The sequence below is a fragment of the Somniosus microcephalus genome, chromosome 14, assembly GCF_052327205.1.
Source record: "Somniosus microcephalus isolate GS21.2 chromosome 14, FLI_Smic_1.0, whole genome shotgun sequence".
Lineage (NCBI taxonomy): Eukaryota > Metazoa > Chordata > Chondrichthyes > Squaliformes > Somniosidae > Somniosus > Somniosus microcephalus.
The window spans coordinates 6,337,690-6,352,894 of record NC_141000.1 but is presented as its reverse complement, the minus strand read 5'-3'; the positions used below and the strand labels follow the sequence as shown (position 1 = coordinate 6,352,894).

The following is a 15,205-nucleotide window of genomic DNA, read 5'->3' as shown; positions in this document are numbered from 1 at the left end:
AATGAAGTTTTAAGTAAAAGTTTTGCAGTTGGTATGTGTCCATAGAGCAAATGTATCTGTGGAGTGTAGGAATGCCTGTGAGGCATGAAGCATGTTACTTATTTTTTTTCTTGAAACAATCAAAAACCACTGCCACTATCTACAAAACATGCATTCAATCTTTTTGTAAAACATATCCATTCGCTAAAACTAAATTAGTGAACAACCAGCAACCAGTAACAAATCAAATGCTTGAATTTTTTTCTAAGGAACCTTGACCAACTATGTTCCCCACTCATCCCACTGTTTTAAAAGCTGTTATAGATTCTGCCTTCATCACTGTTCCTGGTGGGGCATTCCATGTTCTAACAACCCTTTACGTAAAGGCATTTCTCCTAGTCTTTCCCTTCGTTCTTTTGGTGATGATTTTAAATTTATGCCTTCTAGCTACCGGGTCACTGACCAGTGCAAATCATATTTCCCTAATTACCATATCAAAATCCCTCATAATTTTCTTTGTCAGATCTCCTATTAAACATTTGAATTCTAACAGAAAGATCTCCAGTTTCTCTAGTCTCTCCTCATATTTAAATTCTCTTATCCCTGATATCATCTTGGTGAATCTCTTCTGCACCATCTCCATGGCATTTTCTAAAGTAAAGCACCCAAAACTAGACATATTGATCTGGAATTTGTGGTAGTAATAATGGCGAGTCTGTCAGTGCTCACCGTTATTACTGGGTAAAACTGACAGAACTTCTGGCGTCTGCACATGTGCAGTTAAACGCAAAAATCCAGAAGTTGCTGTCAGAGATACCCTGCTCCTCCATAAGGTTACAGTCTTCGCTGATGGAATCAACATAGAAATCAACTTCAACTCATTACCTACTATTCTCGCTGCAAAGACAGATGAAAAAATTAAGCCTTATTCAATCAGGAGTAACTGAGTTTTTAACGGCATACTAAGTCATAATTACTGCTGAACAACCTCTCTGGCTCTGAAAAATGAATTTTACAAGTATGGAGTCACATTCCCTCAGAAGAAAATTTAAAAATTGCAGATTAAAAAATTTTTTTTTTTAAAGCTTGCGTTTTGATATTTAAGTTTCTTCTTTAATCCCATGTGTATGTTCCAATCTTTATTTTGCTTTCTGTACAATGATTTAAATGTGATTTATATTCCCTGCTTTTTACTTCCTGCTTTGCTGTCTGTGAGAATTCTTCAATCTGATTGGTTGATCAGCCTGTCCTGTTGCTGGACACCACAGGTCCCCTGTAGAAGGCACCAAATTCAAACTGGCATTGGAATAGAGGAAGTCTGCGCTCTAAAGCCCACTAAAGCTTTGTGGGTAACTTTTTTGAGTTTAGCGGCAAGCGTTGTTTCTTCACCACTGACCGCAAAATCCGGGCCAATATTCTAACTGTGGCCTAACCAATGATTTGTATAGTTTTAGCATTACCTCTTTTGTTTTTCACTCTATACACTGATTTATGAAAGCTAGGATCCCATATGCTTTTTTTAAATCAACTTGTCCTATCACTTTTAATGATTTCTGAATTTGAACCCTGTATTTGACTCACCACTCCTTTCAAAGTGTTGCCATTTTATGTATATGTCATTTTTCTTCCTTCCAAAATGTATGAACTCACATTTCTCTGCATTAATTTACATCTGACATCTATCTTCCCAATTTGCTAATCCCTCTGTATCCTCCTGAAGGCACTAATAGTCATCTTCTCAGTTAACCATGCTCCCTATTTTTTGCTCAGTTGCAAATTTTATTGAGTCCCCTATACCCAACTCCAAATCATTTATATATTGAGAAGAACAATAGTCTCAACACTGACCCCTGGGAGGCACCATTATTTACACTCCTCCAGTCCAAAAACATCTATTAACCACTACTCTTTTTTGTCTTTTTACATCTTCTTATCCATGTGCCTCAATTTTATCAACTGGCCTCCTAAGATTAAATCTCTGGGGGTGATTTTGCCAATTGGAGGCGAGACTGCTGCTTGTCGGGTTTTAGTCCCACCTCCATCGACTTGTGGCCAATCCACGCTATGTTCCCTTGATTGATCTTGTTAAACCCGCCCAGCGGGCTTAGCAGGCCAATTAAGGGAAAGCCGGTGACAGAGAAATTTTTGACAGATGAATTGTCATCGTTTGACAGCTTTGAGAAGCTGTCAAACACTGACATTCTCTGTTGTTTGGTGAGTTCTTGCACTCAAGGCTCACCAAACCTATTTCCTGAGCAGAAAGCAGATGGCTGTTGCTTCGGAGAATGTAGCAGCCATTCTGTCATCTCTGCTGTGGAGATGTCGGAGCCTCCGGATCCCCAACAATTGAAGCCTTCAGGAAGAAACAAAGGTAAGGAAACTTTTTCTAACACTTTTTACTTACCTCTCCACACTTGCACCCATCACTCACCTCCACAGTGCACTTTTGGACCCCTCTCACCCCTGCAGACCCACTGCTCACCTCGCTGACCCTGGCGGGATTTCCCGATGTCGGGAAGCCCGCGCCTCTGTTGGAAAAATGGGGATAATCCTCTTAACTGCCTGTTAACTACTTTAAATGGCTGTAATCCCCTTCCCGCCTCCAGGAGATGGGACCCGGCGCGGGTCGGGTACCCGCCTCCCGGGAAGATGGCATGGAGGCGGGTTGGGGGCGGGATGTGTACCCGCCCCCCAGATTCTGCCATTTTCCCGGCCGTCCCGCCTCACCAGGGCTGGCAAAATCGCCCCCTCTGTCTCTGGAGTCGGACTTGACCACACGACCTTCTGACCCTGAACAAGAATGCTACCACTGAGTGAAGGCTGCCATCTATGTTGCACTATTTCATGCCACATGTAAAAAAACATAAAAAGGAGGTAGTAGCTGTCATTAGTGTTCCCCCTAAGGTGCGTGGCTGCGCACCAATCGCGAGGTCCTGCGCAGGCCGCTCACCAGCTGCTGCTGCTAGAAGATACCGCGCATGCAAGGCCATGCAGCAAATTTAAAGGGACCACTTCGATCACAAATTAGAGGGAGCATTGGCCGTCATTCTTCAGGGTGACCCTATTATAAGAGTCTTCTGAAGCTTCATTTGAGCTAGTTCGTCACTGTACGTTTCCAGAAATTTTCTTTTTTATTTGATTTGTTCATCCTAATAGCTTTTGCATTAGCTTTTATCGTTAAGCGTATTCTGCTTTCAATGTTGAGCAGTTTAGTTTTCTTTTATAGATTGGAGAGTTTGTGTACTGTCTGGAAGGAACTGGCTGTTTACCATTGCCTTCTACTGGACTGCAAGTGTTCAGTCCTCATGCAATACAGAACCATTGTGCTGATTCAGGTAAAGTGGCTTTTTATTTTCTGGTAGCATCTGTTCAATCACAACAGAGAAAACAATCCCTGTTTAGTTCCGTTATGATGTGAAAACAAATAGGGGTAGAAATCCAGCTTGGGTCATAGCGCAAAACTGGCAAAGTCAATGGAAAAGAGAATCGGGCAGAGTGTAAAACGGGCTGCTGATTCACTATTGCCTGCTTTGCGCTGCACCCCAAGATTAATTTTTACCCCATAGTATCTTCTTTATCACTTGAGCTAGATTAAATTTAACTTCAAGTATTTTATACACATACTGTACATAAAAAATAATTTTGTTTTGCAAGTTAATGATGTTGTGCTTTTCATATTTGCAAATGTGTAGGAACAAGTTGTATATTAAAGTGAAATATCATTTGATGTGGGGTACAAGAATTTTCAATGCGATCCCCCAATAAGCTATAAAAAGGTTGCTTTGTATTGTGTGTTTCTGAGAGGAAATATTCCCATTTATTTCCAAAAGCAGCCTCATGGAGTCAAATAGTGTTGGGTTTCCTAGCCAGAAAAGACCTATGTGCATGAAATATCCAATTATTCTGTCCTGCTAGCAGCCAGTGAGATGAGTGGGTATCTACATTTACTTCGTTCTGGATGTTCAAGGCCTTGGTACAGGTTGGAACTCGTGGCAGGAATTTTCTTTACCCGGGTGGGTCCGGTGCGGGCGGACGGCTGCCATGGCAGGCCGCGAACCCGTTACTGGCTCCGTCTTGCTTCACAGAACGACTTTACGTTAATGGGACCTATTAAGCCCGCCCTGCACGTTACCTGACCCAGTTAAAAGGTGCGGGTCTGGTGACGTCATCGATGATGTGTTTTCAGCTGGGATATTTAAAGGAGCCGTGGCCACACTGCATTTGAAGGTTCATCTAGGAGTGTGCAGGCAGTGCACTTCACATTCCACTGCTGCACACACCACCAGAGATGACTGCACAAAGGCAGAGGGCTGCACCCAGGTTCTCTGATGACTCCTTCCACATGCTTGTGGAGGGAGTCAGAGCACGCAGGAAGGCCCTCTTCCCTGCTGATGGGAGGAAGGCACCTCCCCAGCAGAGCAAAGGAGCCTGGCTCCAAATAGCAGAGGAGGTGAATAGCAGGGATGTCGTCAGGAGGACCTGGGTGCAGTGCCGCAAACACTTCAACAATCTTGTTAGATCAGGAAAGGTGAGTACAAAGCCACACTCACCTTCATCCTGCTGTGCCTCTCATCACATCCCCATCACTCTGCCTTCCCAACCCTACTCCTGCACATTTTTACTCACGCCAACATACCTTGCACCTCCACCCATCCCTCTCTCTCTATCTACATTAACACATCCCCATCTCACTAGCCACCCCTCACACTCACCCTCATCCTAGTGCAATTATACCAACTAACAACACGCAAGAAGGCCACTTGGAATTGCGACCACACTCCATCATAGTCACCCTCTACAGATGTAACCCATCCATTCCTTACACTCATTCCATCACTCTCACTCAACCCTCTCTTCCTTCCCTCTTGCAGGAAAAGAGAGCCCCCAATAAGAGGGAGAGGGAGAGAACTGGCGGTGGAGCGGCAGAAGAGGCTACCTTAGAGCTGACGGGAGTGGCCGAGCACCTGGAGGTGGGAGACGGAGAGAGGGGACATCTCAGCAACCTGGTGACAGAATTACATATCATACAGCTACATGGCATACATCAGTCACTCATATGGGGGCTGATGTCAACAGCCATTGAAAGGTTATTATGTACATAATGGTTTCTGTACCCAATCTACATATGACATATCTAACTCATCTCTTTTCTCCCCCACAGGTCCATCAAGAGCCCCCACCACTGTCCAGGAGCAAGAGGAAGACGACTCCTCAGAGGAGCCTCCAGCCTCTGAGGGCGCACCGTCACCAGACAGAAGCGCACCAAGCACCAGCGCAGATATGCACACCTCGGTGGGTCCCTCGTGAGATAGAGTAGTGTTGTCACCTGGTGTGTCATAAATCACAACCGAGCAACAGCAGATGGTGGAGACAGGGACAGCAGTGGAGACTCCTCGTCAGAGGGCGCAGGACTCTCCCAGCTCTCCTCGGATGGATGCAGACTTTGAGCCTCGGGGTCCATCCAGAAAGAGGCCGATCCTGGAGCTGCAGGAACAAGTGCAGGAGGCTCTGATAGGTTTTGTGAGCACGATGACTGCTAGTGTTTAGAGAATGGAGGAATCCATCTCCAACCTGAGCATCACCTTGTCGCAGGCAATGGCGACTGTAGGCTCTTCCATGGATAGGATGGCCACCTGCATGGAGCAGCTAGTGCGCCACTCAGAGGAGCACATGCTATCTATGAAGGATAGATGGGTATCTATGAAGGATAGATGGGTATCTATGGACAATAGATGGGAATCTATGGAGAATAGATGGCAGAGGCTCATAGACGTCCTCTCTAGGAGAGATGTCAGTGTAGACATGGGTCCTCATGGCCCCACTGTTGTGCAGCAAGATGCTCTCCAGCTCCTTGCTAGCAGGGAAGTGTGGGTGGCCCATGAGAGGGATGACGGTGAGACGGGACATGGAAATGTGGGCTCCTCTCAAAGCGCTCACACTTCTCCCCCTTTGCCACACCCCCTCCCCCCCCGCCCCCGTCAGAACTCCAGATAGCCGAGTCTGCCCCTGCAGGCGGAGCAGACTTTGGCAGGGCCATCACAGGCTCCAAAACCCAGAGGACGACTGCCAAAAGTGTCTAAGCAGTCGCAGCAGGGAAGTGAGGAGGCTGCCTCTACCTCTGCTGAAGCCACAGGGGTAGCACCACGTAGAAGCACATGTAAGAGAAAGATGCCACACAAGTAGATTCACAGCGGTGTTTTATTCAATGTTGTTATGAAGTTTCAGTTTATTTAATGTGAACCATATATTTCTTTCTTTTCAAAACTTTCTGGTCTTGGACAAATTAGTGTGCACCATTGGAAGTGGCTTCGTTAGTTGGAGTGAAGGGTCAGACATAACGTTACCTCCAGCAATGGTGGTGACTGTGAAAGGAATGGATTGATCATTGTAGGGATGCTTTATGGTATGGCTGTGGGGTGTTGCCAACCTGGCGAAGCATGTGACAGCCATTTGGGTGTACTGCATAAAGTTAAGTAAATCTGGCCATGATGAGGCCATCCCTGGCCTCCCGGGCCGCAATGTGCTTGAGTGCTGGTGCCATCTCCACCTCAGGTTCCTCCAGCTCCTGCTCCTCCTCATCTTCCAGCTGATGCTCCTCCTCCTCCTCCTACTCGGAAGAGGCTGTACACTCAGTGCCTTGCTCCTCATGCAGCACTAATCCTCGCTGCTGCGCTATGTTGTGCAGCGCGCAGCAGACCACGATGATTCTGGAGACCCTGGCTGGTGCGTACTGAAGGGCTCCTCCAGATCTGTCAAGGCATCTGAATTGCATTTTCAGCATGCCTATTGTCTGCTCTATGACACATCTGGTGGAGACGTGGCTTTCATTATATCTCTCCTTGGCCTGAGTACTTGGCCTCCTCAAGGGTGTCATGAACCATGTCTTCAGTGAATAGCCCTTGTCTCCAAGCAGTCAGCTGGAAAGTATGTTTGGAGGTGCGCAGAACTGAGGAAGGGTGGCGCAGGACGAAAGAGCCATGACAGCTACCAGTGACTTTGGGGAATATCTATCTGACCTCATATCCCAATTATTTATCTCTGACCTCCCATTTTCTTGTCATGACATTTCCACGGGTGCTCTGGTGTGGGGGAACTGGAGGAAAATTGACTCTTATATGTTATACATTGGGAAGACCGATGCAATCATCTTTGGCTCCTGCCACGAATCACACTTCCTTGTCACTGATTCCATTCTTCTCCCTGGACACATACTCAAGCTGAATCTGACCATTTGCAATCTTGGTATCCTGTTTGACCCAGATTTAGCTTTAAACCCCACTTTGTATTCATCACCTAGACTGTTTAATTCCACCGCTGCAAAATTGCCCACCTCTGCCCTGACCTCAGCTACTCCACCACTGAAACACTTGTACATGCCTGTCTCACCTCCAGACTAAAATACTCTATAACTATCTCTTTGTTGGCCTCCAGCCTACATAAACTCCAACTTGTCGCACCCATATCCTGTCCATTGTAAACACCCATCACCTCCTCCTTCACTGACCTATACTGGATCCTGCATTCAATTCAAAATCTTTGTCCTCATCTATAAATCCCTCTACAACCCCAACCGCTACAGTCTCCTCTAACTTTATACCCGCTCGAATGCTCTGTTTCTTTGACTCCAGCCTTCTGTGCAACTCCTCTCCCTTCATCTTACCATTTACAGATCCTGCAACCACCGACTCTCCTGCTCTCTGGAACTCCCTCCCTAAATCTCTCTGCTTCTCCAAACCTCTCTGCTCCTTTAAAAACTTCCTCAAAATCCATCCTTTGGCATAGCTATTGGTACCCCCTTCTAACCTCTCCCTCAGGGCTTAGTGTCTGTTTTCATTAGCTTATTTGTGAAGTGCATTGGAACATTTTTTTGCTATATAAATGCAATGCTATAGAAAAACTTGAATCTAGACAGCTCTGCTGAGAAGGTTGAATGGGACAAGTTCCTGGGAAAACTATATGGTCATCCTATATACTCTTATCTTCCAAATGTCCACGGAAGTTTGCAAGTATGTTTCTGGAAAAAGGGGATTGATGGGTATGATGAGAAGGTAGGAAGCTAATGTTAAGATCAGTCTAAGAGAGGCAGGTTTGTTGGGTCAAGTGATCTTTTTCTTTTACTGAAGTTTTCTAAATTCCTATTTCTATGACATTCATTATTAACTACTTAGTTAAGAATTTCTATGTTTTTTTTGTGGCAGGTAACAAGAATGCAACACAAATAGTTCTATACTACAAATGTAATAACATCGGTACCTTTGATCAAGAACTGAAAATCCCATTGATTAACGAAGCCAGAGAGAAAGCTCTGGCAACTGTCGGACAGCAGCGGATGTCACAAATAGAATACAAGCGCAGAAAAATCGCTGGGACATTGGAAAGCAGCAGTGTCCGAGCTTCAGTTGCAGCTTTTGGCCTTTCCTGCATTGAGGTAGGAACATGTGTCATCTTATCACAGCACACTTCTCAGCTGGCATGCTGCTCATCCTCAAATTTCAACAGCCTACTGGTGAGCAGGAAGAATCACAGGCATGTAGACATTTTTGACAACAGTCATCACTTTGACATCACTTTATCCTTTTGATCGCCCCACTATTCATCCTGTAATGGGCTATCGAGAACTGCACCCAAACTTCCAAAATGCACTGAGCTAACTGTGTACAATTGTGGTGTCAAGTTTTTCAATAATTAGTATAAGCAGCTAGCCTAATGAGGGATGTGGCAAATCTGGTTAGCAACTCTAATTTAAAGAAATGTGCCCATTTAAAGGTAAGTGACTACCTATGGAGGAAAATATTGTTTCAGCCTTTATAAAGGTTCAAACTAGATTACCGATATTTGTCAACTTTTGCCACGATTGTGGGGTGGTGCGGGTGGGGAGGGAGTAAAGTGACAAGCAAAAATACAGGGAAAGGAAATCCAGTTTATAACCACAAAACTGAGTCTGAGGGCACGTGCCAGAGTTACACAGCATGTAAGCCCTTGTTTGATGGCAGGCAAAGTGGAATGTATTTTTTCCCCAAAATATATACTTTATTCATAAAAATCTTTGTTCATGTACATGACAATACAGTCCACATCTGGTACAATACAAATTAACTTCAGTACATGGCACTCAATTTACAAATTACATTACATTTATCATTACATATATCAAAGCTTGTTGCAATACGTTACAATGCACTCCACAAATCATAGTACAGATGAAAGCAGTACATGGTACTCTCTTTACACAAACAGGTGCATTTTCATTACATATTTTATAAGTCATACAACCTGAGGGGGGCCGAGATACATTCCAACACTTGGCAAAATACATTACACTGCAATCCACCAATCATATTACATATGGCATAATGCACATGAATGCAGTACATGGTACTCTATTTACATCCACAGATTACAAGTGCTCTACAATTTACACACTTATACATCATATGGCCCGAGGGGGGTTCTCTACTGGTTTCAGCCCCTCGGTGTACACTGGTGGGAGGGCCTTAAACTGTGGCCCTTCCCCATCGTGCCTTGGCGGCGGTGGCACCAACCTTTAGTGCATCCCTCAGCACGTACTCCTGGACCTTGGAATGTGCCAGTCTGCAACACTCGGTCGTGGACATCTCCTTGCTCTGGAAGACCAGCAGGTTTCGGGCAGACCAAAGGGCGTCTTTCACCGAGTTGATGATCTTCCAGCAGCAGTTGATGTTTGTCTCAGTGTGCGCCCCTGGGAACAGTCCGTAGAACACAGAGTCCTGTGTTACCGAGCTGCTCGGGATGAACCTCGACAAAGACCACTGCATCTCTTTCCAGACCTTCTTTGCAAAGGCACATTCCAGAAGGAGATGGATGACGGTCTCGTCCCAAGCGCAGCCTCCTCGCGGACAGCGTGCAGTGGAGCAGAGACGTCGGGAGTGCATGAAGGATCTGACGGGGAGGGCCCTTCTCACCACCAGCCAAGCTACGTCTTGGTGCTTGTTTGTAAGCTCTGGCGATGAGGCATTCTGCCAAATGACTTCGACAGTCTGCTCGGGGAACCATCCGACAGGATCCACCATCTCCTTTTCCTGTAGGCTCTCGAGGACGTTGTACCTTTTAAGGGGAGAACTACTTTTTACAGCTCCTGTATACTGTAGTACCGGCAGTGACCACACCTGTATATAAACCCTGAGTAGGGATCTGTACCTTAGTTTTAGAGTAACCTTCATCTAGTAAACACCTGTTGATTGTTCCTCTGCAGTCTCTGTCGATTTATTGAAGGACACCATACATCAAAATTCACGGATTTAACAGACGTTACGTGCTGACCACTGCTTGACGGCCTTGTGGCAAAGTGGAATGTTGCTGTATGAGCTGGGTGCTCAGAGGAATGTTCTTTTTGACATTCCAGGGCACCTTCCCCAGAGGACAGCAGGGCACCTCCCCCAGAGGACAGCAGGGCCACTTCCCCAGAGGACAGCAGGGCCACTTCCCCAGAGGACAGCAGGGCACCTTCCCCAGAGGACAGCAGGGCACCTTCCCCAGAGGACAGCAGGGCCACTTCCCCAGAGAACAGCAGGGCCACTTCCCCAGAGAACAGCAGGGCCACTTCCCCAGAGAACAGCAGGGCCACTTCCCCAGAGGACAGCAGGGCCACTTCCCCAGAGGACAGCAGGGCCACTTCCCCAGAGGACAGCAGGGCCACTTCCCCAGAGGACAGCAGGGCACCTTCCCCAGAGGACAGCAGGGTCACTTCCCCAGAGGACAGCAGGGTCACTTCCCCAGAGGACAGCAGGGCCACTTCCCCAGAGGACAGCAGGGCCACTTCCCCAGAGGACAGCAGGGCCACTTCCCCAGAGGACAGCAGGGCCACTTCCCCAGAGGACAGCAGGGCACCTTCCCCAGAGGACAGCAGGGCACCTTCCCCAGAGGACAGCAGGGCCACTTCCCCAGAGGACAGCAGGGCCACTTCCCCAGAGGACAGCAGGGCCACTTCCCCAGAGGACAGCAGAGCCACTTCCCTTTCACCAGGTGGTGGCCAAGCTCAACATTCTTTACTGTACATGGGTACCAACTAGAATGCTCTCTATTCTTGGGAAATTTGTCACCCTAGAAACAATCTGTGCTCTGATGACCTGATGCTTCATTTCCACATGGAAAGTGATAAATGTATTGCTCCATGCAAACCAGAAATCCATCACACCCTTGATGTATCTGTAGTTAGTCAACTGGCTGATTTGTTACTGGAAATTACTTGGAGGGATGTGTTTGCATGAAAATTTAATATAGTAGTGACATTCATGCCCATGGGAAGAGCCGTGCCTGCACTTCAAGCTTTCTGCAAGTCAACCTCCAAAAAATGGTCTAGCTATTTAGCAGCTTCCTTTGTGAGACAGAGGTGCAGAAGACAGGTCTCCGCTGACGTGCCCTGTACTGGAATGGTGCGAACATAACTGGGGGTGAAGATCAATTGCACCTGCCTTTCTTGTTATCTCAAGAATTGCTCTTCCAGCTGCAAATCTAGAAATCCCATGGGAAATCCCGACTGAATTTTCATACCGCCCACTTTGGTGAGTGAAATAGCAGCTGGAAGAAAGAATGTAGTAAAAAATGAACTTGTAAATAAAAATGTTGTAGTCAGAAGGTTGTGTGTCCAAGCTTCAATTTAGGAATTAGGCACATAACCTAGGCTGACATGTCAATGCAGTACTGAGGCAGTTCTGCATTATTGAAGGTGCAGTCTTTCAGATAACATGTTAAACCAAGGCCCCATCTGCCTGTTCAGATGGATGTAAAAGATCCCACGGCATTGTTCAATTTAGAACAGGGAGTTCTAATGGCCAGCATTCCTCCCTCAACCAATATCAACAAAAAATGGATTAACTAGTCATTCATTTCATTTTGCTGTTTGTGAGACCTCTTGTGTGCAAATTGACTGTTTTGTCTGCCTATACAACAGTGACTACAATACAAAAGTAATTCTCTGTGAAATGCCTTGTGGTATCCTGAGGATGTGAAAAGCAGTATATAAATGCAAGTAAAAACAGAAAATGCTGGAAATACTCAGCAGGTCAGGCAGCATCTGTGGAGAAAGAAACAGAGTTAACGTTTCAGGTCGATGATTTAAGGTTGACAAAGATGGGGCCCAGACGAATTTCCACCGAATGTCTATTTTATGGGGCTAAGTTGGACCATTGAGTAAACTTAGTTTTTATTTTTTTCTGTAGCTGGACAGAGAAAAGAAAAACCCAATACCATAATATATAATGCACAAAATACTTCATTTATGTCACAAGTAAACTTCTGAACATAGTTCATACAGAATTAAACATTACAAATGATTTATAACAATTCATTTTATTTGAGCAGATAAAGACGCCTCACTCCACCAGAAGAGATTGCAGAGGGCCAAAAAGTATTGACTACTGTGTAGAAGTATCCATGCCAAAGCACTTTGAAAGTCCAGATAAAATAGCGATTCCTGTATCCAGAGTACATAGGGTGAATTCCAAGTCGCAACAGACGTGTGGAAGTCTGAACTTGAGTGAAACGGGTAATGTATGGAATATATATTTTTTGCCACTCAGGCTTAATGTGGGGGATTATTTATTTAAACAATTTGCTTCATACATTTTAATGTGGGGAAAGTGTTGATTATTTAAACAATTCACTTTTATTTTGCTGAGTACTGGATGTCAATTTATACGTTTTATGACATGCGGAATAAATTTACTATGGAGATGGAATTCTTTACTTATATTTTCATGCTGTAGTTTTGTACCTAACTTCCACCATGGACAGCTTTTAAAAAGCAGCAGATGTTAACCGCGTGCAGTGGGAATTACTTCCAACAAGCTGGCATAGATTGAAAATATTTCCTGTGTTTCAATTAATTTATCTTGCAACTGGAAGTCTTGTTTTGACAACTTTCATTGTACTGCCAGCAGCTTTTGCTTTTTAATTATATAATTCTCATAAGACCCACATTGACGTAAGTAATACCATAATTTTTTATTCTATTAATGATGTTCTCTGTTCTTGTAGTATTACAGTTTTGTATAAACATCTTTACTGTGTTCTTATTCACTGATTACCGAGATGCACAGAACACGTTAGAAAACAATACACAGCATTTTATTATCTTAAAATACTTGACTTTTTATTGCATTTGCTGCTTATGATCTCTGCATATCATGACTGCATTTATCAGGTTGGCAAATATACTTGATTTTGCTTCTTTTCTGGCATCTCAGCTGCCAATACAATTTAGAAGAGTTTAGTTACTTTAAACTAGTGCCAACAGCTCCATTGGGTTTCAGCCTCAGTAGTTTAATTAACTCATTAAAGCTGTTTAAATTGTTCACATGTCACAAGCTAAGCTCTTAGATCGGTGTCTCAATTTTTCTCCAGTAGATTTTATACTAATCAAAGTAAGGAAATAAAAATTATGGTAGTTTTTAATTATCCTTTTGTTACTCAGAAATGCTGTGTCAGACGTCGTGGGGAGAATTATTTTTGAAACAGAGTTTCGGTGGTGTAGTACTTCCAGCCGCCCCTCCGTGCCTGCCCCGGTCAAGTTCATTATAGCTGCACGGGGGGCTCCTGCCAGGATTCTACCATCAAGAGGGAGCAAGGTTCCTAGCTGTATAATCAAAATAGGCTACGCGGAACCTTAAAAGGGCAGAAACCCCCCAAAAATTGAAAAGAAGGCCTTGGCCAAGACTGGGGGCTAAAAATTAAGTCGCGCCCCCTTTGGGGCACTAACTTCGCCGGGGCGCTACTTTTAGTGCCGCGGAAAAATTAGCACCCCCTGCGACGGAAATTGAGTGGTAGCGCCCCAAGAGGGAAGCGGGGTGCTACTGGAAGCGCCCCGCCTCCCTCTTGGGGCACTGCAAGGGAATATCGCGCCGCTACATGCTGCAGCGCCATGCGCTGTGGCACGTCATGCCGTGGTAGTGTAGGCCTTCCTCCCCTTCTTAAAGGGAAGGGGCCTTGCGTAGCGCAACCCGGGGCCCAGCTGGGCCCCCGGGGATCAGGAGTGCCGACAAAAGAGCCCGGCATTCAAGAGAAGTGCCGGGCTCTTGGAGCGCTGCCGGCACTCCGTGGGGGGGCGGGTAAGGAGACCGGGGACGGGAGCGGAGGCAGGTGCTGGCAGGCAGCCAGCAACAAAAATGGCCACCCGGCACCTCGCCTTTAAATAGCACAGTTGATTAAAACTTTGTTTAATACTTAGACCAAGTGCCTAGTAGTTTTCTTACGTCAATTTAATCAACTGTTTTTCAACATGGAGATCTACTTGTGTCCTTCACTAGTTCCTGTTAAAGAATGTCCTGAGCAAGCTGGGTCCATGCCCGAGTATTTATACTCTCCCTGGAGAGCGCCACCAGCAGGCTGCCCAGTATCATTTCATAAGTAATTTCCACATGAATGACAAGATTCATGTCATTCTTACCGCCTGAAAGATTGGAAGTCCGGCGGCTTCCTTCTACTGAATTAATCGGACTGAGAATAGACGCAGTCGTTTGGAACGCTGTTCGTCTTGCGCTGAGGTCACACAACCTATTAGACCAGCAGTGGGAAACTATGCTCCCTGATGCGTTGCATTCCATCAGGTCTCTTCTTTCTACATCCACCAACGCTACTCCTCACGAACGATTCTTTGGGTTCCAGCGTCGCTCCACTCATGGGACGTCCCTACCATCATGGTTGGCAGCTCCTGGCCCCGTGCTGCTCCGAAGATTCGTCCGATCCTCTAAGAGTGATCCCCTCGTCGACGAAGTGGAACTGACGGATGTCAATCCCACGTACGTGCACATGCAGCACCCTGATGGTCGGGAATCCACAGTGTCACTTCGGGATCTGGCTCCCTGCCCAACCAGTCCCACGGACCCAAACGATAGTGGGATCCGTATTAATGACGCCAATACCCTGCGCTCCTCTGAGGATGATGCCCTACCCGGGACGTCAAGGGATCTGCCAGCTATTCCGCCGGATCAACCCAGGGAACAGAGCGCTCCCCACCCGAATTCCGGGCCCCCGGTCAGTCACCGACTACTGAGCAGGGTGAAGCCAGCGCTGTACCTGTGGGGGCCCGCACCCGGAGCCACGATCTCCCCAGTCCCCCTCAGGTCGATCAAAGCGACACGGACTCTGCCAGCCCACAGGTACGAAGCAAGTGACCCAGGGACCAAAACACTGTTCGAGGAGACGTGCCTTCCGGCCTCCAATGGAGATCCAAATGACTGCATCTATTCTC

General features: G+C 46.1%; 1 protein-coding gene across 2 annotated transcripts in view; it reads left to right on the top strand.

Moving 5' to 3' along the window:
- The window catches only part of LOC147107297 (cilia- and flagella-associated protein 47-like), a 797,073-nt gene that overhangs the window by 416,321 nt on the left and 365,547 nt on the right, over positions 1 to 15,205 (top strand). For both annotated transcript variants that reach the window (XM_086006182.1, XM_086006181.1), the window contains 3 exons: positions 3,206 to 3,314; positions 8,178 to 8,407; positions 12,319 to 12,502. In XM_086006182.1, the coding sequence (XP_085862308.1) occupies positions 3,206 to 3,314; positions 8,178 to 8,407; positions 12,319 to 12,502 (523 nt within the window). The remainder of the gene's footprint in view (positions 1 to 3,205; positions 3,315 to 8,177; positions 8,408 to 12,318; positions 12,503 to 15,205) is intronic.